Genomic DNA, 22,167 nt, shown 5'->3' with positions numbered 1-22,167 from the left:
AACAAGCATTAATCTAGGAGGGATAAGATCTACCTTGGCCAGTTTAGCTATTGGTATCTAGCTTAGGCCACTTCTATAAGCTGTGTGGAAAGACAAGCGCTTCCAAAGAGCAGTTCATCTTCTCTGTCCTAATGACCTATTTTGGAAGTGAATATCTGGTCTCTGGAGGTGTCTCTCATTTTCCAGCAGTTATAGAGACATCCTACATGACCAGTCTGAGCTATCTGCCTGGTTTTTAGAGGACTCGTACTGATGAGATGAGACCTGCTCTAGATGAGTGGCTTTGAGAAATCTGTATCGCACCTCACTTCATGCAGAATTATCTTTTCCACATTCAGTTAGAAGGTTCAAACTAATCAGCTCACATGGAAAAGGGATTGGGAAAATCTTGCCTCCATCTCGTTCCTATTTAGCTAGATGTGAGAGACACCTTATTTATGTTCTTCAACAGGGATATTGTCTTCTCAGTTTTTCCCAGAGGGTATTACGTATTTACTGAACGACACTTTATGGCATGACTGGTACCTTCCCGAGGGCTTTATAGTCATGAACAACAAATTATTTGTTACTAACCTTGACCTGTAGTTTTGATAAAAATAATCTTGGGTGTAAATCTCGCAGATTACTTGTGATCTGAAAATCCACACCTCTTCTGAAACATCTCAGATGGTTTTTATGTGATTCTAGAGAAGCCCTGCATCTTCACAAAGGAGCTCCTTGATACTGAAGTCACTGAGGGAGAGGATGTGATCCTTCACTGTGAAACCTCCAAATCAGACAGCCCTGTAAAGTGGTGCAAAGACGGGAAGAGCCTTAGGAATTCTTCCAAGTATAACATCAGCCGGTTGGGATTTGAAGCCAAGCTTGTCATTCACAGGGCAGAAGAAAGAGACAGTGGCAGATATGAGTGTGAGGCTGGAGCAGCTAAAAGTAGTGCGGTTATTACTGTCAAGGGTAAGAACTTTTGGAGTGATGCTTTGGGTCCTAACTCGTCATCTAACACCGAGGTCAGAGTAATAAATTGAAATGATTAAAAACGTGAAACTATACTGAAAAGGAACCTCACGTCTTTGCACCACAGTGCAGGAGAGGTTCTCATCAAGTCTTCTGGAACAGCACCCAGAGGGGTGACAGAATGTGAAATAGGAAAATCCTTCATCTTACCTGCTTTTAGCTCTGTGAAAGTTAAGTGCCTAAGCTCTCTAGAGAAGAATGCAATGGGTCAGTAGAGGACAGTGGGTATCTCTGTAGGAGATCCACCCAGCCTAAGAGGTAATCCAGAGAAAGAATGAATCACCTTCTGAAGCTGTCTCCACTGATGGCCCTCTCCAAGGAGGGAGCTCATACATCCACATTTGTCTGGGGAATTGCTTTAGGCAGCCAAATTTATTGAGAGTAACGCGCCCAAAGAGCGTGATCAGGCAGGAGGTGCTATCTGAAGGGTTGTTCTCTGAGCTGAAGCAAAAGTTCTTTTCTTAGACACATGAGACTTCAGCGTACTTCCCTGAGCACGTTGGATAACCACCAAGTATGTCAGGCAAGCGTTGGGTCTGAGCTGTGTCAGAACCGGGCTCATCTACTACCCACGTTATAATTGCTTCTGCTTGGCTTGAGTCGCTGCCCCAGCCTGAGGTTGAGGAGGAGCTCAGTTTCTGTGAGCAAAATCGCTCATTCACGTGGGGAAGTTTGAGGAGGTAGAGGGAGGTTGTTAATGGCACAGGCTGTGTTTAGCCTGACTGGTGGATATCCTGCATAAATCTGGTATAACACACTTGGGAAGGGTGGATCGCAAGCTGCACCTGGGTTAGAGAAGTCAGTGTGAACAAAAAGCATTTGGGTTGTTGGAATAGTCAGCCTGAACCTCAGAGCATGAAGAGGGAAGGAAATCTGCTCACAGTATTTATCTAGAGCACGAAGAAACAAGCCAAGTTAAGGCTGAGACCTGCCGTGCAAGGAAAGAGGCGGCCTTGGTGATGTAACGAAGAAAAGAGGTGATGATTAATGGTTCTGATCTTCTATGTCTTTCTGTAGCACTAAGATGTTTCCCCCATACCCATTACACACAAAAGAAAGATCTGTGTTGACTTCAGCAGGACCTGGATCTCACCCATGATGAAGAACAATTTTCTGTTAGAAAAAAATGCATTCCTAATGTTACACAACAGCCCCACTTTTCCCTTCACAGAGAAGGGTGTGGATGGATGTAGGATTTAAACATACGGATTCAGATCACCAGTAGATGTGAAGGAGTCAAGTCATAAGAATACCTACAACAAATTACATTATTGTAGCTTTCCTTTATCTATTAGGGTCACACCAGAACAGCAGAATGCAAAAATACAGGGGGGGGAAGTCAGTAGCCATGTAAGACTGAGTGTCCCAAACTAGAGGTAAAATGGGAACAGAAGAATAGTCTGTAGTTTCTCAATAGCCACAGGACCTCTGCATCATGATCAGTAGCTAACTTGCATATTCATAAGACATAAGAAGCCAGGAAGAAATTGATTTTTTTTATGATCTGAGGGAAAAGTATTTCGGTTGAGGTTTTTTCCCAATAAGTGCCTTCCCTACACTAGCTCACCTTAAAGCCTTGAGTCCCAGGCTGTGACAGAGCCTGCACAGGAATCTCCACAGGGACCCTTTCACGTACAGCTGTGCTTTCCTCTCTGTGTTTGCTCTGTGCTGTTTTTAAGTCTGCATTCGTGTTGGATAAAAGTATGTTGTGGGTTTTTTTATAATGAGAAATCAATATTGCTTGTCATGACAGAAAGTGCTTTGCCATTTCTCTGTGTCCTCTGTGTTATGTGCAAATTGACCTCAGTAAAGTTTTACGTTTTTTGTGCCAGTGGTCCAGCTCTGACCACCCATCTGCAACACGCGGTATCATGAATAGCAGTACAGCATTTGCCACTAATGTAAATAATGACAACAGTAATAGTAGCAATGTCTTCAACAGTAGTTAGTGATTTAAAGGAAAATAAGCATATGGTTTCAAATATTTTTTTGCTGCTGTAGAGTACTGGCAGCTAGATGTGAGTTGTCAGAACCTGTTTACTGTTTGCTAGTGCTTTTCCATTCCTGTGGTTTTCTATCTCGATAACAAAGCCTGAAACAAAAAGGGAAAAGCGATTTCCAATCTTGTGTGTTTCCTTAAACCTTTGCAATATTCTTTTTCAGAAATACCAGTTCTTTTCAAGCAAGAGCTCCAAAATGAAGAAGCTAAAGAAGGAAAACAAGTCAAGCTGACCTGTGAGCTCAGCAAACCTGATACACCAGTGAAATGGATGAAAGGAGACACTGTTCTCTATGCCAGCGAGAAGTATGAATTTAAGCAGCATGGTACTGTGGCAGAGCTCATTATTCGAGATGTCAAATCGATAGACTCTGGGGACTATACCTGCAGCACTGGGGAACAGAAGACCACTGCTCGGGTGAAAGTAAATGGTAGGCAGAGTTAGATATGTTACCACGCTTTCTTAATGCATTGCTTAATAGAGCTTCTATTAAAACCACACAGCACTTTGTGGCGGTGCAATCTACAAATTCGTACATAAAATTTAATGGTAAAATTGCATACTTGTAAGAACCTGTATATATTTCATTCATGTAATCTCAAGTTATGCACCTGGGACTTTAAATCTGTAACTTCCCACTGAGCAGAAAATACGTAAATGCAGAGGGCTCATTTTCTATACCCTACGTGCTGTAGTTCCTGACCTAACAGCTATTTTACAAGTCTGTGATTAAGACCGGAGTTAGAGATGGTGACCAGGAGCATTGGAGCACAAGAACATGAAAACATAAGTCCAGTCCCTGGCAAATTGCAGGTGGCCAACTGATTAATGTTTAGACCCCCAAATTCCCCCAAACATCCTTTTTAAAGGCTCTCAGATGTCATCTGAACTCCCCAAAGCCCTTAAAAAAAATACAGTACCTTTAGTAGTAGAGCAAGAGTAGTATGTGCTGGAGCAGAAAGCAGGAGAAATATAGGGTATGAATACTGTCTCAGAGCCCTGCAGCAGCAGGGAATTTGTTAGGTGAGGATGCCCAGAGGCCTCTGCAGGGGTCCTTATTAAAGATGAGAGAAAATTCCCCCATATTCCTAGGAATCCCCAGTGAGATGATAACATCTGGGGGAGAGGTTTCTTCCTGCTCCCAAGCGGTATCACCTTGATGCCACGCAGCCAAAGGAGGGTCTAGGGCTCATTTGGAAAAGGACTGGTGTTGAGAGGTGACAGCTATTGTGGGGCACTTGTTGTACAGCAGGTCAAAAGGGCATCTCCTAATCCCTGGTTCTGTCTTCTAGCTGTCCCTGTCCTTTTTAAACAAGCCCTGGAGAACACAGAAATGGAAGAGGGGAAATCTGTCTCCTTGCGCTGCGAACTCACAAAAGCTGATGCCACCGTGGTGTGGAAGAAGGGAGAAGCCACGCTCCAGGCAAGTGCCAAATACGAAATGAAGCAGAAGGGGACAGTGGCGGAGCTGGTGATTCATCATGCAGAGCCAGAAGATGCGGGAAGATACACCTGTGACACTGGAGACCAGCAGACCACAGCCCACGTCAAAATCCATGGTAGGAATAAGACACCTGCTTGTGACCGTTTGTTGTTGTTCTTGCCAGGGTCCTGCTAGCTCCTGCGCATTTATAGTGAGCATTCAGAAAAAAAGAAAGGGATCAGTACAAACAAAAGGCAGCTCTGGCTAGGTCCGTTATGTTCTCTGTTTTCTAGGACAATAACTTCATGTTAAAACATAACAATCAAATATACCTGATAACAAGATATCTTTCCTTGCCTCTGAAATAACTGTTCTGCTTTCTGCTCTGGACAGAGGCGCTTGTCTGAACTCTAAGTGGGAAGGTTAGAAGGGCCTTAGCTACACGTTTTCTTAAAGAATATGCAATTCTCTTCTGCACTTTCTCTGCAAGCTTTTCATGCATCTGTGACTATCAGCATTTGGGCAGCAGAAGGGTAACTACCTTGATATTCAAATTATTGGGAAAGAATTGTTTTGGTTTTATTTCCTCTCAAACTCATGGTGTGCTACTGTAAATGAAAGTAGACTCCTGGAAATGCAGGTAGGTCAGAGCTTATTAGCTGTGCCAAGAGAATTTATTTTGGTTTTAAGTCCCGTATGACGTCACCAGTTGGTCATGTTGTTCCTAAAGTAAAATGAGAACGCTTCATTCCTCAGCCGTCTCTGCGCTCATCAAAGAGCTGAAGAGCGTGGAAGCTGTGGAAGGTGGGACTGCCACCCTGCGGTGCCAGCTGAGCAGAGAGGTCCCCGTGGAGTGGAGGAAGGGGCACGCTCTTCTCCGGCCAAGTAACAAGTACAGGATGAGGCAGGAGGGCACATTGGCTGAGCTGCTGATCCATGATCTGGACCCAAAGGATGCTGGAGACTATACATGTGTAGTGGGGAACCAAAAAACCACAGCAGCCTTATCAGTGAATGGTAAAAAGTCAGAAATAAGCCATGAAACTCTGGAATGTTTTTGTCCATCTCTTCCCTCCTTCTTTCTGTACGTTCCCTCACAACACCTACCTTTATGTCCTGCTTCTACTTTTTTCATCCTTCCACTTTTTCATGTTGCTATGTCACTCCTTTCCCAAGTCTCCACCCATGATCAGCTCTCATTATGCCCCATGCTGTGTGTGTGTTGTGTTGTCTTCTCACCTTTCCTCAAGTGAAGGGTGCTGACGTACATGCATGTTTTCCTGAATTAGTATGGAAATGTAAGATTCCTTGGGATTTTCTGTTAAGGAGGGTTCATCACCTTTAATGGTGAGGACGAGTGTGTCATTTGTATGCATGATCCCAATCAAGATCACACATACTTTGATTCCCACAGAACAATTTACTAGAGATTTTTTTTTTACCAGCTACAAAAAAAAAAAAGCAGATGTGTTTAAGGATAAGGGTGTTGGAATAAGGCTTAGGTAGTCATACGATAAATCACAATTCAGCCTCTGACCAGAGATCTGGGCAGGGCCTTGGGTTGCAATCCCTTTTCATTCTGCATCTCTCAGCCCTGCCAATCCGTTTCAAAAAAGAGCTGAAGAACGAGGAAGCCACTGAGAGCGGGACGGCCACGCTGCAGTGCGAGCTGAGCCAGGCGGTGGGCTCGGTCGAGTGGAGGAAGGACGGGAAGGTGCTCATGTCAGACAGCAAATACAAAATGAGACGGGAAGGGCGTTTTGTTGAGCTGGTAATCCAAGACCTGGACTTGACGGATGCTGGGAGCTATACCTGTGTGTGTGGAGACCAGAAGACAACAGCTGCTTTGAGAGTGAATGGTAACCGTTCTACCCGTGTTTCTCATTAAGCCCCAAACTTAGCTTGTTTGAGAGAAGTTGCTGGTCATCCAAAGCCTGGTCAGTTAGATTTCTTAGAGTTTTCATGTTCTCGACTCTGTGGTGCCAAAGAGTCATCCTATTAGAGAATATCCCCTTGTACTTTTTTTTTTTTTTGTAAGACAGCACGGCTATGTTGTATGTTGTTTTCTCTAATTTATTTCTCTCTACTCTAGGAGGTTTTACCCCCCTTTCAACTACATCCACCTAGCAGTAGTGCATTTTTGGTTAAATGTATACACTGCAGCCCAGTAACTCGCAGCAGAGTCCCGTTCATTTCAATCCAGTGCTGATTCCTTCTCTGTTGGTATTGCATCCTTCAGCCTTGCCTATCCTCTTCCAAGAAGAAATGTCGAACAAGGAAGCTACAGAGGGGGAGGCAGTCACTTTGCACTGTAAACTGAGCAAATCAGCCCCGGTTGAGTGGAGAAAGGGGAGTAAGGTCCTCAAGCCAAGTGAAAAGTACAAAATAGAGCAGGAAGGTCCCTTTGCAGAGCTGATGATCCGGGATTTGGATTTGGCAGACGCTGGTGATTACAGCTGTGTGTGTGGAGATCAACAGACTACGGCTGCTTTGACAGTAAATGGTAAAAAGAAATTCTCAGCACATGCCCCAAGTAAACCTGTATAATTCCAAGATCTCTTCCTCTCTTTCTCCTGTTTCATCTGGTCCCTGTATACTTTCTATCCTTCCCCCTGCTGATTAATTTTTCTATCCTGTTTTCCTTCTCACTCTTTCCTTTCACCTGATGCCCTCCTGATGCGCTATTTGTCTTCCTAGGTGCTATGTTCAAATGACAAGTGGTGTACACGTCCCCAACTCAACACAATCTCCCTAGTCCAGTAGAGCTGCTTGTTTAAAAGTTTTCCCGTAGGGATTGACCTAAAAGTGGGAATAATGTTTACTTTTTGTAACTTAGACAGTTACACTTGTTGCTCCTAAGAGGAACAAGTTTTCATCAATGTGTGATGCTACCCAAGGACTATCTTAATGAAAAATAGCCTTTTTTTAAGCTCCTGCTATTCCCAGCCCTTTTTTACCAATTTTGGCTTAACTCTTCCAAAACATTTACTTTATCTCTGCAGAAAGCTGACAGTATGTTTGTAACTGCTCTGTTTTAAGGGGCTCTATTTATAAATATACAGACAGTGCCGTGAATCAGGCACTTCTGTAGAACTGCTGTTTTTCTCATGGGAAACGAAATGCTCTGGCTGTCATATTGAAATACGGCCTCTACTTTTACCCCTTTGTTTTTATGGTGTATAAAGTAAAGGATAGATGGCTTGTCAACTAAGTTTGCAGATAGAGAGACTTGCTTTTAAAGCAAGTTGTAAAGTGTGAGGGCAAAAAAATTAAAAATTAGACTGAATTCCCTTTTGAAATGTTAGAGACTGGAATAAAATCCTGGAGTGTGAAGAAGGTCTTGTGGCTTCAGAGACATGTGGGTTCAGGGCGATAAGAGAAGAGAGCGAGTAGGTCATGGCTTTCTCAGCTTTGATGCCGTGTCCGTGTTGCATTTACTCTGCAGTCCTGCCTGCTCTTTTCACCAAAGAATTGACAGATGAAGAAGCCACAGAAGGTAAAAGTGTCTCTCTGCACTGTGAGCTGAACAAGGCTGCTGTTAACGTGGAGTGGAAGAAGGGATTCAAGACTCTCAAATCAAGCGACAAATACAAAATGAAACGCGAAGGCGTCGTTGCTGAGCTTATAATCCAAAATCTAGACGTGACGGACGCTGGAAATTACTCCTGTGTGTGCGGAGACCAGCAGACTATGGCAGTTTTAACAGTACATGGTAAAACAAACAAAACAAGACACATACTAAAAGTAACTATCCTGTTTTCTCTGTTCTTTTGGACAGATACCTGGTTACCCTACCGTCTCCTTCCTTCTGCCAGACCCTTATCCACAGCTCGCTGATGCCAATGAAGTGCTCCATTGGTGTCAGTGCAGCCGGGGTGCGTGGCACAAGAGGGGTATCGGTGTGCAAGCTCAGAGTACAGGCAACCAGGGTTGCTGCTACTGTTTTAATTAGGGTCCGTCATTTTGCTTTTGCCTTGAAAGTTCCTTTATTAGACTCCCCGTTATGCTCAAGCCCATTAAAATGGGTTGCCTCAAAGGGATTATGACTTAGGGATTTTAAGGTTTCATAAAATTCCAAACAGTTAGGTAATTCCCTGGAATCTTATTCCCATACTCCATTCCTGGGACAGCAAGGTGCTTTTATACATACTGGCCAGTTGTCATTGCATTCAGTCACAGTCCTGTGTAAAGCAAGCCCAAACCTTCTAAGGGACGACCATGCTCAGGGAGAAGTTTGATTTTTACTGCAACTGACATATTTCAAAGGATATGTCAGTTCAGGTGAAAATGCTTGTTTTCCCACCAGGTATTGAAATGAACAATTTCATTTCAAACTGACATTTAGAACGAAACTCCCGTGTTTCTTTCTTTTTTTTTTTTTTCCCATGTACAATGTCTTTTTGTTTGCTTAAATATGTGAAAACATAGCAAACATCCTCCCATTATGGTTTAAAAAGTCATATAAGAAAACCAATTTTTTTCAGAAATTTCAAATTAGTATTTATTCTTTTTGCTTGAAATTTCACAGGAAAAAAAATTGGGGTTTTCTACTTCTGTTTGTATTGATTTGTGACTCTGAGTACATGTAAAATACCTCTGCAGATTACTGCAAGCATTGAAACCTTTCCTGGTGATGACATTTCTTTCCTCATATTGATTCATGGAGACTATTGAGAATCTATGTTCTTGTATCGATAAATCAGTTCAAGATAAGAGGGAAAAGGAAAATTAAACATTGATGTTTAATTTTAACTCTTTGGAGCATTACATCTCACTGCTCATATTGCTGTCCTTCAGCTTTGCCTGCATTTTTCAAAGAAGGATTGAAGAACAGAGAAGCCACAGATGGTGCAACAGCCACTCTGCACTGCGAGCTGAGCAAGGTCGGTGTCCCAGTAGAGTGGAAAAAAGGGGACAAGACACTCAAACCAAGTGATAAGTATAGGATGAGACAAGAAGATACCGCTGCAGAGCTGTTGATCCGAGATCTGGAGGTAGAAGACACAGGAGAATACACCTGCATGTGTGGAGATCAGAAGACCTCGGCTGTCTTGACAGTCCATGGTAAAAAGCCATTCTCCGTTACGATAGCAGTATCTCAGGCGATCCCTTTTCTCTGAGAGGTTTCTTTCCCACTTGCTTTGATGTTTTGATTCTGCAGCATTTTCTTGGTTTGCTGGCTGTGTTTCATCCCATCTCCCACTGTCTGTTAGTTTGAAACTGATGGCTTTATAGCAAACTAAAGAAAAGGTGTGAGAATTTCTCGTCTTAGACTGCGCTTTTTGAAAGTGAAAAAGGCATCTGCATGTAAGGCCAAGAGTGAGCAGATCTCCAGCAATAAGATTATTCTCAGAGGGTTTGTCCTTGTGTCTCACCGATGTCAGTGGATTTCAGTGCTTAACTTTCCTTCAGGTTCTTTAAAAAAGCTGAGCTCAGTTAGCGAGAGGTTTTTTCCATACAGGAATGTATGACTGTCCTCCTGTTTTGCAGGACTGTGATATATTCTGCCAAGGAAATGGTACTTTCCAAAAAAAAAAAAAAGCCCCAAACCATTATTCCGCAGGTTCTGATTCAGGGAGTAGTGAAAGAGATTTTGCTCCTGTGTCTGCCGTGGTGAATAGCGACGAGCTTTGCTTGCCCCTCCAGAAGAAGCAGTTCACATACAGTTCCAACAGATGAAAGAATGGGTTTTATTCGAGAGATATATATATATCTTAAAGATAAGATGCTTCTAAGGACAGGGGCAAAACTGTGGAGGCAAAACTCTCTTCTCTCAGGTTTTCTTCACGCTTTTACTTTCTCTTCTTTCTCCCAGCTGGAGGTACTTCTATTCCTCTCCTCCTCTGAGCTGGCACTTTCTTCCCTATGGAAGTCTCTTCCTTTTTACTTTAGTGGCACACCACAAGGCAACTTGCTGAATGCTGCTAACCCCCACCCTGTATTCCTGATATTAGAGCCTTTATGTCCTTGGAAATGGTGGCTGAAAGGTGCACCTGAAGTTATATTACTAATTTTTTTTTCTGAACCAGAAAGATAAATTACGGTGTCAGGAAAGGTAGAGATCTCCAGCTAGCAGTGCTGTCATCCGGGGCGATGACTTTCAATCAAAAGTCAGGTCATTAATGTTCAAGATAGATGATTTCAGTCTGAAATAGGTAGAGACGACTACTGGAATCAGCTGGGAAGCGATGAGCATGCTGCAGAAGTCAATGTTAGAAGCAGGTCATGGTGGCAATTATCCTGGTGAGAACCTGCAGTAGTTTTCTAATAGGTGCAGTTTTCAAGAGTATATGATTTGTTTTCCCGTAATAGTGAAGGACTGGCCTCAGGACCTAGTCTTAAGTTCCTCAAGGTCTGGTTAATGATTTTGACATCCTCTCTGTTTATATTACGTCCCATAGCTTTGCCTGCACTGTTCAAAAAAGACCTTGTCAATATGGAAGCCACAGAAAACGGGACGGCTGTTCTGCAGTGTGAGCTAACTAAACCCACTCCGGTGGAGTGGAGGAAAGGGCAAAAGGTGCTCAAGCCTAGCGAGAAGTACAAAATGAGACTGAAGGATACCATTGCCGAGCTGACGATCCATAGCCTGGAGGAACAAGATGCGGGAGATTACACATGCGTGTGCGGAGACAAGATGACTACTGCATCCCTGACAGTGCATGGTAAAATACATGAGTTTAATAGGGATTTTGTGCTTTGTCATCTGTGATCTCATACAGGATCACAAACCGGTCTTGATCCCGTCTATTATTTTAAATTATTATGCCGCTGTATCAACCACTGGGAATATCTTTCACTGAAAGTCCTTCTCTTAGGACTCAGAATTAGCACCATACAGTCTTTTCTGTCCCTGTTCTTTCATGTTAATGGAGTCTGGAAGCAGATAATGAAGAATTTGGTGAAGTCGTAAATAGCACTTTCAGTATTTCCATTAATTAATTTCTGTAGGCATATCACTGAGATTTTACTTGTTTTTCTTGAATGGAATTGAAAGGTATTCTGTTACGATGAGAGCTGAGAAAGGCAGGTGAGAACGAAGCATTGCAGCCTGAAATTTTAAATAACATACTGTTGATTTTAATTGTTCATCTGATCTTAAGACAGAGCTGTGTGTAGTTCCTTGAAATCTTGAGATCAGCTTTCTGTTGTTCTATCTTAAAATGCTTTTAAAGCATACCTTGCAGTACTGAAATTGTAGTTTTACAACACTGATTTCCAAATCAGTTGTGACATGCTGAGTGTGGTGTGTTGCAAAGCATAAGGCAGGGATGAAATCAGGTTTGACTCTCAGGTACTGTATGTTCTAAAACTTTTAGTGATTAAAGGGTTTTAATCCAGTGGAGCAGTCAAGATTCAGTATTTCCTCAGTTTTAAAGTGCTCTCTCTTCACCTGTGATCTTCAGCCCTTCCTCTGCATTTTAAAAAAGAGTTGAAGAACGTGGAAGCCACAGAAAATGGCATGGCCACTTTTTGCTGTGAACTGAACAAGCCCGCAGCTGCTGTGGAATGGAGGAAAGGAGACAGGGCCCTCGAGACAAATGACAAGTTCACCATGAGATGTGAGGGCACAACTGCTGAGCTGGTGATCCGTGATTTAGATCTGACGGATGCTGGAGATTACACATGCTGTTATGGAGATCAGAAAACTACCGCTGTGCTAAAAGTGAACGGTAAAAAAAAAAAATTAAAAAAAAAATTACAAATTAATTGGATTATTTTCAACCAGCTGGGTTTTTTTTTTAAGAGCATAGTAGTATCAGCTTTGAAATTGCAGCCCTGTTTCTGATGAATTTAGCAACGTGTGGTTGGACATGGGCATAAATGCCTGAGCGCACGAGTCGGTACCAGGCACAGATCAGATGTTTGTTGCAAAAAAATCAGATATTCACCTTGATACTAACTCATTTTTTACTCATGTTCAGTAGCAGTTGCTAAAAAAGGAAAATCATATTATTGTGATGTTGGTTGTGAAGATGTTACAATCCTAAAATTGAGACTATTACTATTTGGCAATGAGATATTTTTGATACAGTTTTCAGTGTTTCAGAATAATTTGACAGTCAAATTCTGCTAGACCACTAACTGAGGAGAAATCTCATAGAAAAGTGAGATTATTGCCTCAGGTATAGTTTCACTTATGAACTTTTGCAGTAATGATTTGCATTGTGATAGAACTTAAGACACTAGTTAGGCTTTATTTTCTATTCTGGTAGGCAATACTTAATGTAAGGTAGGGCTCAGTCTTGCAGAGTCTGAAGAAGTTGAGATTGGTTTGGTTCTCCATTTCATGCCATAGACCATACCATAAAAAAGCTCTGACTTATGAATCAGGTGTTTTCCAGCTTTCCAAAGTCACTGTTTTATGAGTCTCAGCGTGGTTATCAATCCTACTTGATTAGGGAGGGCATTGCTTGTCACATGTGGTTGACAGACCACAGATAAAGTGTCTTGAATAGCTGCCATGGTCATACATTCTGCTCATTTTGAACTCCTCAGCCTTGCCTGCACACTTCAAGAAAGAGATGAAGAATGAAGAAGCCACAGAAGGTGGAACAGTCACGCTACAATGTGAGCTATCTAGGGCTGCCTCTGTGGAGTGGAAAAAGAAACACAAAGTGCTCAAATTGAGTGAAAAATACACTATGAGACAGGAAGGTACTACAGCGCAACTGCTGATCCATGCTTTAGAAGTCAAGGATGCTGGGGAGTACACCTGTGTGTGTGGAGACGAGAAGACTACTGCAGCACTGACAGTGCATGGTAAAGAAAACAGAAATGAGAAATTTTTGTGTGATGTTTCTCCCATCTCCTCTGGAAGCCTCAGTACTGACACTCAATGAGTTCTTTCTCTAATCTTGCCATCATTAATTCTGTCGGTAACAGATTTTCTTGTTTTTATTGTGAATTTTATCTAATTCTAATTAGAATTGTAGTTCCATTGATTATACTAACATTTTCCCTGTTTTCTTCTCCTTGCTCTTGGTGGTGCACGGCTATGCTGCCTTGCACCACACTGAAGGCTGAAGGGTGCCACATGCTTGTGTTTTTTGTTCAGTTTTACTTACTTTGGACTTGAGCCTAGAGAGATGGAGCAGCAGGAACATTCATACCTCTTAAAAAAGAGTGATCTTAGATTTAAAGTTATATTAGGATTTGACAGATAATTTCAAATAATGCAAATAAAACTTGATTCAATGCAACTTTTCTATATAACTCTGAGCAAGGATCATGTAGATTTGTATTCTGGTATTGCAGAATACTCAGCATTATAGTGTGAGAGTATTTCAGAGTCCTCAGTCAAATCCATCTGCAGGCTTTCCTTGGAAGAGAGGGAAACTTTATTTCAGCTGTTAACATAGGACAGTAAGAAATAGTTTCAGCCATCTTGCTCACCTGGAGATTCAGTAGGTCAATGAGTCGCTTTCTTTGCTTTACTACCCAGACCTCTTTATCATCATATTTGCCAATAAAACAAGGATGGGTTCAGTCTTGAACTTCCAATTTAACTGTGGAAAACAGAATTAGAAAGGACCTCTACAGGTCATCTAGTCCATTCTTGAGCCCCAATTTGCCATCACCTCTATCTAGCCTGCACTTAAAAACCTCCAGTGGTGAAGAATCTGCAGTTCCCTGGGACACTCATTCCACTGCCTAGCTATCACTACTGCCAGAAAGTTCTTCCTAATTTCAACAAAAGTCTTTCTTGAGCTTGCTTAAGTCATTACTTCTTGTCCTATGTCCTGTAGAAGTGGGGAAATATTTGCTTTTTTCTTCTTTGTGAAACTAAGATTTGAAATTACAGATTTGAAAACTTTCATCGTGTCTCCCTTCTGTCTTCTCTTTTCTGGACTAAGCACCTTCAATCCTTTTACTCTTTCTTCATAGGTCATGTTTGCTAGACTTCAGCTCATCTTTGTTGCTTTCTGGACCATCTTCAGTTAATCCACATCTTTCTAGAAGTGTGGTGGCCAAAAGCAGACTACAGCGCTCCATCTGAGTCTTTGCCAGAGTGGAGTAGGATGGAAGAACTTCATGTGTCTTGCACGTGACACTCCATTTAATACATCCCTGTTATGATGACTGCTTTATTCACATCAGAGATGCATTTTTTGACTTGCATTTGCTCCATGATCTCTTGTAACCCCAAATCCCCCTCTGCAGATCTGCTGCCTACTGTTCTCCATCTTGTATTTGTGGTGTTGATTGTTCCTAAATAGAGTATTTTGCACCTGCTCTTGCTGAATTGCAGCCTATTTTTTCACCACTGCTTCATCAAGATCTTCTATACCCTAATCCAGTTTAACAAAGTGCTTTCACCTTCCCTCCCTTCCCACCTTGACATCATCTGCAAAGTTAATGACAACTCTGCATTTCATTGTCCAAGTCACTAAAGAAAATGCTGAATAATACTGGGCTCCAGAGTATTGAGGAACTCTGCTTATCTCATTCATTCATTGTGAGTGTAAATCACGGTTGAATATTCTTTGACTGTGTTTTTTCAAATTAGTAGTGCTTCCTACTGTAGTTCCACTTATACCTAAGTTAAAGTAAGAGCTTTACTAAAATAAAATTGTACAGCATATACTGTGTCTTTCTATCAGTGAAGCTTATTAATCTACGTCTAGAAATATTACACTGGACCACTCCTTCATGAAGAGAAAAGCTCTTGGCAAGTCCAAGTGTATTGCTACAATGTTTTTCAAAGAATTAAAGTTAAGCTGAAATGGCCATAATTCCTTGGATCCTCTCTCTGCTGCCCCCCTCTTCTCTCTTTTTCCAAGACAAGCACTGTGAATGGGATTCAGCTTGTAGATCAAGACCGGTGAGTATTCCTAAATCCACATTTTTGTCAATGGAGATCTAGTCAACACAGTCAATGGAAGTCAGCGAGACATCCAGTTCACCTTACGGCAGACGTTTACGTTTGGTCAGCAGATAGCTCTATTGGCTCTATTGACTTTGCCTGGATCTTTCTTGACTGTCTGGAAGCTTAGACCCTTGGTTTACATGGTAAGAACTAATGTGTATATTTCAATCTGTGAGACATTTTTCACCTCTGAGTTTCTATTTTTTCTGTATTTGTGGAACATCACTCATTCTCTTTGATTTCTGCAATGTAACTGTTAATGTCTGATATTGCTTGAGCCTGTACCTTAAGTATTCCAGGACAAATTTCATCACACCAAGGTGCTTTGAGAATATTCAGTTTATTTAAATATTCTCTAATCCCTTTTTTCCCCTTATCCTAGCCAGAATTCCTATTACTTTCTTAGCTATCATTAACCTTTAATATTGAAGAATTAAACACTTCAGCTTTCCCCGTATCACTCACCGTCAACTTACATTCCTGAAAGATAGGTAGACCAACTTCTCCCTTCTTCCTTTTAATCTACTTACAGAATGTCATTGTATTATTTCTGTTTCCTTCTAGTTTAGGCTGGCCAGGTTTCTGGGACTTGCATGCTAATATTCTGATACAGCCGAGAGCCACAAGTTGAACTGTGAGCAAGGACAAAGAAAGCTCCTGGAATAATGGTCTTGCCACCCGGTTGCTGGGTACAACTACATACAGCATTCAGCTGCATCTGGAGACATTTAATGTCAGCATCATTTTTCAGATTACCTTCCAGCCCCTCTTTCATGTTGGTCTCTTTGTCCATGAGGTGACAGAGTCCAGGAGTGGGGAACTGCCCTTCACCTTCTTGAGACATGCAGGGAACCTGGCCTTTCTGGTTTTGCCTCTACATTCCGTAGTATTTCTTTTGCACTCATCTAAACCTCCCATATTTTATAGGTCTCTTGAGTTTCAGGACATTGAAGAATTTGAGGATTAGGCAGGCTGTTCCTGATGATCCTTGGAGTGAGGTAGTCTCTATAATTATGCCCTTAATATTGTTTCTTTGAGAAGTTTTCCACTCTCTTAAACTACCTTGTCCTTTACGTTTGCTTCTGTTTCATCATGAGTAACAATTCTTGAATAATTGAAGCTTGCTTTCTTGTTGCCCACAGAACTTCTTCTTGCTCTTCTCCATCATTACTTGTCCTAAAGTCCATGAGCTTCTCCTGCTTCATGATTGGTGTGTGCCCAATTATCTTCCACATCTGTATTCTCAAATATTTATTTCTTGCTGGTTAGAATCAGGACTTGTCCTCTCCTGTTCTTGTGCATATATTCTATATCCAAAAGTGGTCCCCACCCCATTCCAAAGACTTAGCAGACATTGTCCCATCCTACTGCTCCCATAGTACATATTATAACATTACCATCCAGTCTGATGTTCTGAATGGTTCTATTGGTTGTTCCAAAAGGGACAGGGTGTTAGGATATATCTGAATTTCCTGGTGTGAAGGTCTTACAGCAGATTTCCACAATGGAGACATCATCCTTCTTTTTCCATTTTATTGTTACGCAAGCACTTCCAAGAGGTGTCTCTGATTCTGCTCTTCAGCCTCATTCCAACTCTCAGGCTAGGTCTGTAGGCATCCTTACCACATAAGGCAAAGGCTTTTCTTTTTCTCTTTAGCTTTTTTCCCTCATCATGGTGTAACCTGCTGTATCACTTTTCCTGGGCTGAATTACACTGAGAAAGTTATAGTTTTGACCATACATAAAGTTTTCCCATTCCTGCTGTTTATTCTCCATACGTCTCTAAACCAATCGGCAAATTTACTCATTGATTGAGACCTTTTGTGGCTATGATACAAATTAGTATCTTCCTTCTGTGAGATGAACCTCCTGTCAATAACTAGGCATGGATAGATACTGGTAAACATCAAGGTTCATTTTTCTGGTGGCCAAGAACTGCATATCATGAAAATGTTTGCTCCTTTGTTTCTCAGCCCTTCCTGCTCTCTTCAAAGAAGAGTTAAGAAATGAGGAAGCCACAGAGGGTGAAGTAGTGACTCTGCGCTGTGAGCTGACCAAGACCGCTTCAGTGGAGTGGAAAAAGGGACACACAGTACTCAAACCTAGCGAGAAATACAAAATGAGGCAGAAGGATGCCACTGCAGAACTGGTGATCCATAATCTAAATGAGAACGATGCTGGTGATTATACCTGTGTGTGTGGGGATAAGCAGTCCACAGCTTCCTTAGCAGTACATGGTAATAACCAATTTCATCTAGTTGTCCTCATTATCGAGCTTATGGTTTGAATTCATTTTTTCTCCATGTTCATTGTTATCTCTGCATAATTACTCTGAGTCTGACTTTGCACATCATAGTCATGAGAATTAATTTGCGTTTTGTGATTTAAGGGAGAAACCTTCACCCCATCTCCTAATACAAAGTGGTTTTAGGATCTGATCCCTAAAGCAGACGTGAGACCAGGCCCGAAGACAGCTCCCCACTGATGCCCTCGCCTTTTCTTCCCCCACCCCTACCCTTCACCAGCAGGCTGGTTTTGCTGCTCCATTTTAACCCTCTGTCCATTGCATCCTCAGCGCTGCCTGCACGCATCAAGGAAAGCCTGAAAGACGAGGAGGTAACAGAAGGTCAAGCAGCCACTCTGCGCTGTGAGCTGACCAAAGTTGCTCAAGTAGAGTGGAGAAAGGGAAGCAGTTTGGTCAAAGTCAGCGACAAATACAAAATGAGACAGGAGGGCACGGTCATGAAGCTGCTTATCCATGACGTAGAATTGAAAGATGCTGGAGAATACACTTGTGTGTGTGGAGAACAGGAGACAACAGCTGCCTTGATAGTGCATGGTAAAAAACATATATATACACATCTGTTTTATTGTGTGTTTCTCTACCAGCTCGTCACTATTGGTTGTGTGTTCACCTGTGGCTGAATTTGTTTCTTTAAATTTGTAAGCTGTCTCTAAGATCTGGTTGCATCCAGGCTGCTTTTCTGTTTCTGTGTATTGGTTTGTCCAATGTCCCAGAATTATGAGGAAAGGAAACTCTTTCCACCCTAAAATGTTCTCTGCTTCTGTACCACCCCATCCCTCCCATCACCTGTGTGCTACGTGTCATTTTTAACGTCCTCTGTCTGTTTTGTGACCTTCAGCCTTGCCTGCACTTTTCAAAGAAGAACTGAAGGACCTGCAAGCCACAGAAAGCCAAACAGCCACTCTGCGCTGTGAGCTGACCAAGGCTGCAGCTGTGTCATGGAAGAAAGGAAACAAAATACTCAGGGCAAGTGAAAAATACATCATGCGGCAGGATAATACCCTTGCTGAGCTGGAAATTTGTGATCTAGAGCTGCAGGACGCAGGAGATTACACCTGTGTGTGTGGAGACCAACACACCACGGCTTCTCTGACAGTGAATGGTAAATTCGTCTCGCAGATGACTGTTCATTTTTTGTTTCTCTGAAACATCCTGTTGCTGTACGAAGTGTTCACCTATCAGCTTTTTCCTAGGTATTAATTTGTGTTCAGGAAAGGAGAACTCTGACGTTTGATTTTGGTCTGATGTTCCTGAAAAGGGAGCTGAGGACATGAGTATTTCTCCATGCAGACAAACTGTTATGTTGTAAGTTTAAGGGAACAGCGCCTAGGAAGTGCTCCTGTCCTGCCCCCGTGGAGGGTGGCCTTGTGATAAATTTCCTTAGGTTGCATCTTGAATCCATCCAGCTTGTTGTATTTTGACCTGTTAGCTCAGCGTTTTTTTTCTTACTGTCACTGCTGGATTTAGTTTTCCAGATCATCGCAGTGATAACCTCAACCTCAATGGTTAAAGTCCCTGACTCGGCCAGGTTTGAACTTCAGTTGAGAGTTCATGATGCTGATCACAAATGCAGATGTCTTAGTTTATATACACTGTCTAATTACTTTCCATTCCCAGCCCTGCCAGTGGTTTTCAAGGAAGAACTGAAGAATGAAGAAGGCCTAGAAGGAACATCAGTCTCTCTGCATTGTGAATTAAGCAAAGCAGCTCCAGTACAGTGGAAAATAGGGTCCAAAGTGCTCAAAGCAAGTGACAAATATCAAATGAGACAGCCTGGCACTACCGCAGAGCTAGTCATTCATGACCTAGAAGTAAAGGATGCTGGAGATTACACCTGTGTGTGTGGTGACCAGAAGACAACAGCAACCTTAACAGTTCATGGTAAAAAGACCTTACTAAAATTGATAAACAGCTCTATAGGCTTGTATGTGTTTTTATCACTTTCTCTTCCTTCATTCTATGTATAGATAATTTCTTACTGAGAAAGAATAGTTCAGGGCAAATTTTGGGGTCATTATTAATCTGTCCCCCTTTAAAAGGAGAAAACGAGATGTTTCTTTCTGTCCAAGTGCCCTCTTCTTGGACATCTATATTTTCCAGCTCTTTCTCCCCCTGCCTCCAATCCCCATGGTTCACTTTCAGCCAACCACAGTTTTCTCCAAAACCCACAGGTATGGGCTGTCAGGCTCTCTGCCCTCCAGGCACTGCTCAAAGGAGAGGTGAGGGTTGGGGCAGCAGCAGCAGGAGGACATGTCCCTGTGCTGTGTGACCTGACCATGGCTGCTTTTGGGGGTACCAGATTCTTTAAGCGAGAATACATCTAGAATGAGATAAGAGTTACCATTTCAGAGCCTGTTACCCTTAATTTAGGTTTGAAGGATGCAGGGGTCTACACCTCTATGTGGGGATCAGGACTACCTTGACAGTTAGTTATTAAATAAAACCCCAACGCCACAGGTTATCAGCTCCCAATAAACCAATCCATAGATAAATCCTTGCGTTACGTTAATGATCTCATTACCTGATGTTCTGCTCTCCTCTTATTAATGAATATCCGTTTTAATGGAGTAACAGTCCTTGGCTCTGAGGATCTTACTTGGTCAGAGACCCGGTTCTGTCCCCTCCAGCTTTTTCCAAAAAGTTCTGACCCTCCCCTGGCCTTAGCTGAGACATGGACTTTTTCTGGCGCCTTTGGGGAGTACTGTTTGTATTCTGTACGTGCTCACAGTAGTTGCGCACAAGGCACGCTTGTGGGTAAATGTTAATAATTAGTTTTCCTGAAGGTTATTTCCTACAGGTTGTTCTGTCTTTGGGTTTTGATTTCCAAAATAGGACATAGTGAGAACCTGAAATTCTTATTACATGTAATGGCCCTTCAAACTTCGATTTAAAACTAGAAATAGTTTTCTTTTGAAATCTGGCTGATTTCATCTAGATGGTGCTATAAGTTTTTAGTAAAAACAAACCAGAAAATAACAATACCAGCCTCCAAGAAATCACACCTGTGTTGGTAAAATGGTACTGTATCCAGCAGTATTATTTGCGAGTGCTGTTGACCCAAAATCTGGATCTTTCTGTATTGTTCTTTCACCATGAAAATCAACATACAACCAGGGGACTGATCCCTTAGGGTGAGTGAAACCACGTCACGCTTGAAGAAGGATGCTCTCAGAGTTTCTGAACTTGGCTATAGCTGAGCATGTTTATAATAGGCAGAAAAAGGGAGGCATGAGGGGAAATAATCCCAAGCATGAAAAAGAAATTAGGATTTTAATTCTGGTTTTCTGATGACCATTTGTCCATGTTGCATCCTTCAGCTCTGCCACCGCTCTTTAAGGAAGAGCTAAAGAACAAGGAAGCAGAAGAAGGTGGAGAAGTCGCCCTGCACTGTGAGCTCACCAAGGCTGCTCCGGTGGAGTGGCGGAAGGATCAGAGGATTCTCAAAGAGAGTCAGAAATACAAAATGAGGCAGGAAGGGACCAAGGCAGAGCTGGTGATTCATGAAATAGCTGAGGAAGATGCAGGAGACTACACCTGTGTGTGTGGAGAGCACCAGACTACGGCTGTCTTAACAGTACAGGGTAAAAACTATCCTGACCTCCTATTTCCTAACTGGAAACGTCTGTCTTCTACCATCAGGTGTTCAGTTTTCCATGTCTGTTTGTTCAAACTTATTAACTGAAGTTCCATTAATTTGAAATCGTATTCCCTGCCTTTGATGACCTGCAGGCTGTGTATATTGGAAAATACCGGTCTGCATTTTTCTGTGCCATCCTTTTGTCTTTTCCTTTCCTTAAACACAAACCTGTTATCCTTTCATCTTTCCCTTCTGACATTCCTTTCCTAGCATATAACCCCACTATTCTTTTATCTTTCCTTTCCTGCATTTAGTCTCTAAACCTGTTTATTCTTTGCCATTCCTTTTTGGCATAATAAGCAGTATTCAAAATGAGACTGTGTTAGTTATGATTTCCTCTGTGCTCAATTATGTTTATATTGGGTTTTGTGCCCAGAACCAGTGTCTTAATGCACAAAGATAGGTTTGCCTCAGGAGTCTGATTTTTCTAGGCAGGAAAGAATAAATTCCTTATGTGACCTCCTTCTGGTCTTATTTTGTTGCAAGGACCAATTGCTGTGCAAACAAAACTGGTGTTTCAGCTTAATGCTGTTGGCGATGGGAAATGTGCCAAATCAAGAAGGCTAAATGTGGTTTCTAGCCTAGATAATTTAACTTAGCTCCACCACTGTGGAGCAAGTGATTAAGTCTGAGATCTGAGATACACAGCCCTGTTAAGGATGTGGAATGTCTCATTATCCCGCCTAGTTAATAGAGGGACATATGTTAAGGTCACCAGATTTATTTCAAGGAAATAAAAGTGGGGAAAATATGTTCTGAGACATGAAAACAGGCTGAGATTCAGCTTCTGGAGATTTTCTTTGGGGTCAAGAAGAATCTGTGAGCCCTGGCTGCATCTTTTCAAGGGGATCTCAAGGAAGAAGGAATGATGATGAGTAAGGAGCTGTGCCAAAAATCAGAGCTCAGCAGGGCTGCTCT

At 42.1% G+C, this 22,167-nt stretch overlaps 1 protein-coding gene across 17 annotated transcripts in view; it reads left to right on the top strand.

Moving 5' to 3' along the window:
• The window catches only part of OBSCN (obscurin, cytoskeletal calmodulin and titin-interacting RhoGEF), a 194,269-nt gene that overhangs the window by 74,672 nt on the left and 97,430 nt on the right, over positions 1-22,167 (top strand). For 13 of the 17 annotated variants that reach the window (XR_008238302.1, XM_052808313.1, XM_052808371.1 and 10 more), the window contains 16 exons: positions 688-954; positions 3,178-3,444; positions 4,307-4,573; positions 5,194-5,454; positions 6,030-6,296; positions 6,677-6,940; positions 7,883-8,149; positions 9,235-9,501; positions 10,839-11,102; positions 11,844-12,110; positions 12,937-13,200; positions 17,281-17,544; positions 17,883-18,146; positions 18,451-18,714; positions 19,230-19,493; positions 20,930-21,193. Coding sequence is in view for 16 of the 17 variants with exons in the window: in XM_052808313.1 (XP_052664273.1) it covers positions 688-954; positions 3,178-3,444; positions 4,307-4,573; positions 5,194-5,454; positions 6,030-6,296; positions 6,677-6,940; positions 7,883-8,149; positions 9,235-9,501; positions 10,839-11,102; positions 11,844-12,110; positions 12,937-13,200; positions 17,281-17,544; positions 17,883-18,146; positions 18,451-18,714; positions 19,230-19,493; positions 20,930-21,193 (4,242 nt within the window). In the remaining variant the exon portion in view is untranslated. The remainder of the gene's footprint in view (positions 1-687; positions 955-3,177; positions 3,445-4,306; positions 4,574-5,193; positions 5,455-6,029; positions 6,297-6,676; positions 6,941-7,882; positions 8,150-9,234; positions 9,502-10,838; positions 11,103-11,843; positions 12,111-12,936; positions 13,201-17,280; positions 17,545-17,882; positions 18,147-18,450; positions 18,715-19,229; positions 19,494-20,929; positions 21,194-22,167) is intronic. The other 4 variants (XM_052808390.1, XM_052808362.1, XM_052808340.1 and 1 more) reach the window with 3 other exon arrangements.

Source organism: Harpia harpyja, chromosome 1 (assembly GCF_026419915.1).
Source record: "Harpia harpyja isolate bHarHar1 chromosome 1, bHarHar1 primary haplotype, whole genome shotgun sequence".
In the NCBI taxonomy this organism is placed as follows: domain Eukaryota; kingdom Metazoa; phylum Chordata; class Aves; order Accipitriformes; family Accipitridae; genus Harpia; species Harpia harpyja.
Note: the sequence above shows the minus strand (reverse complement) of the source record. Positions and strands in the feature narration are given on the sequence as shown.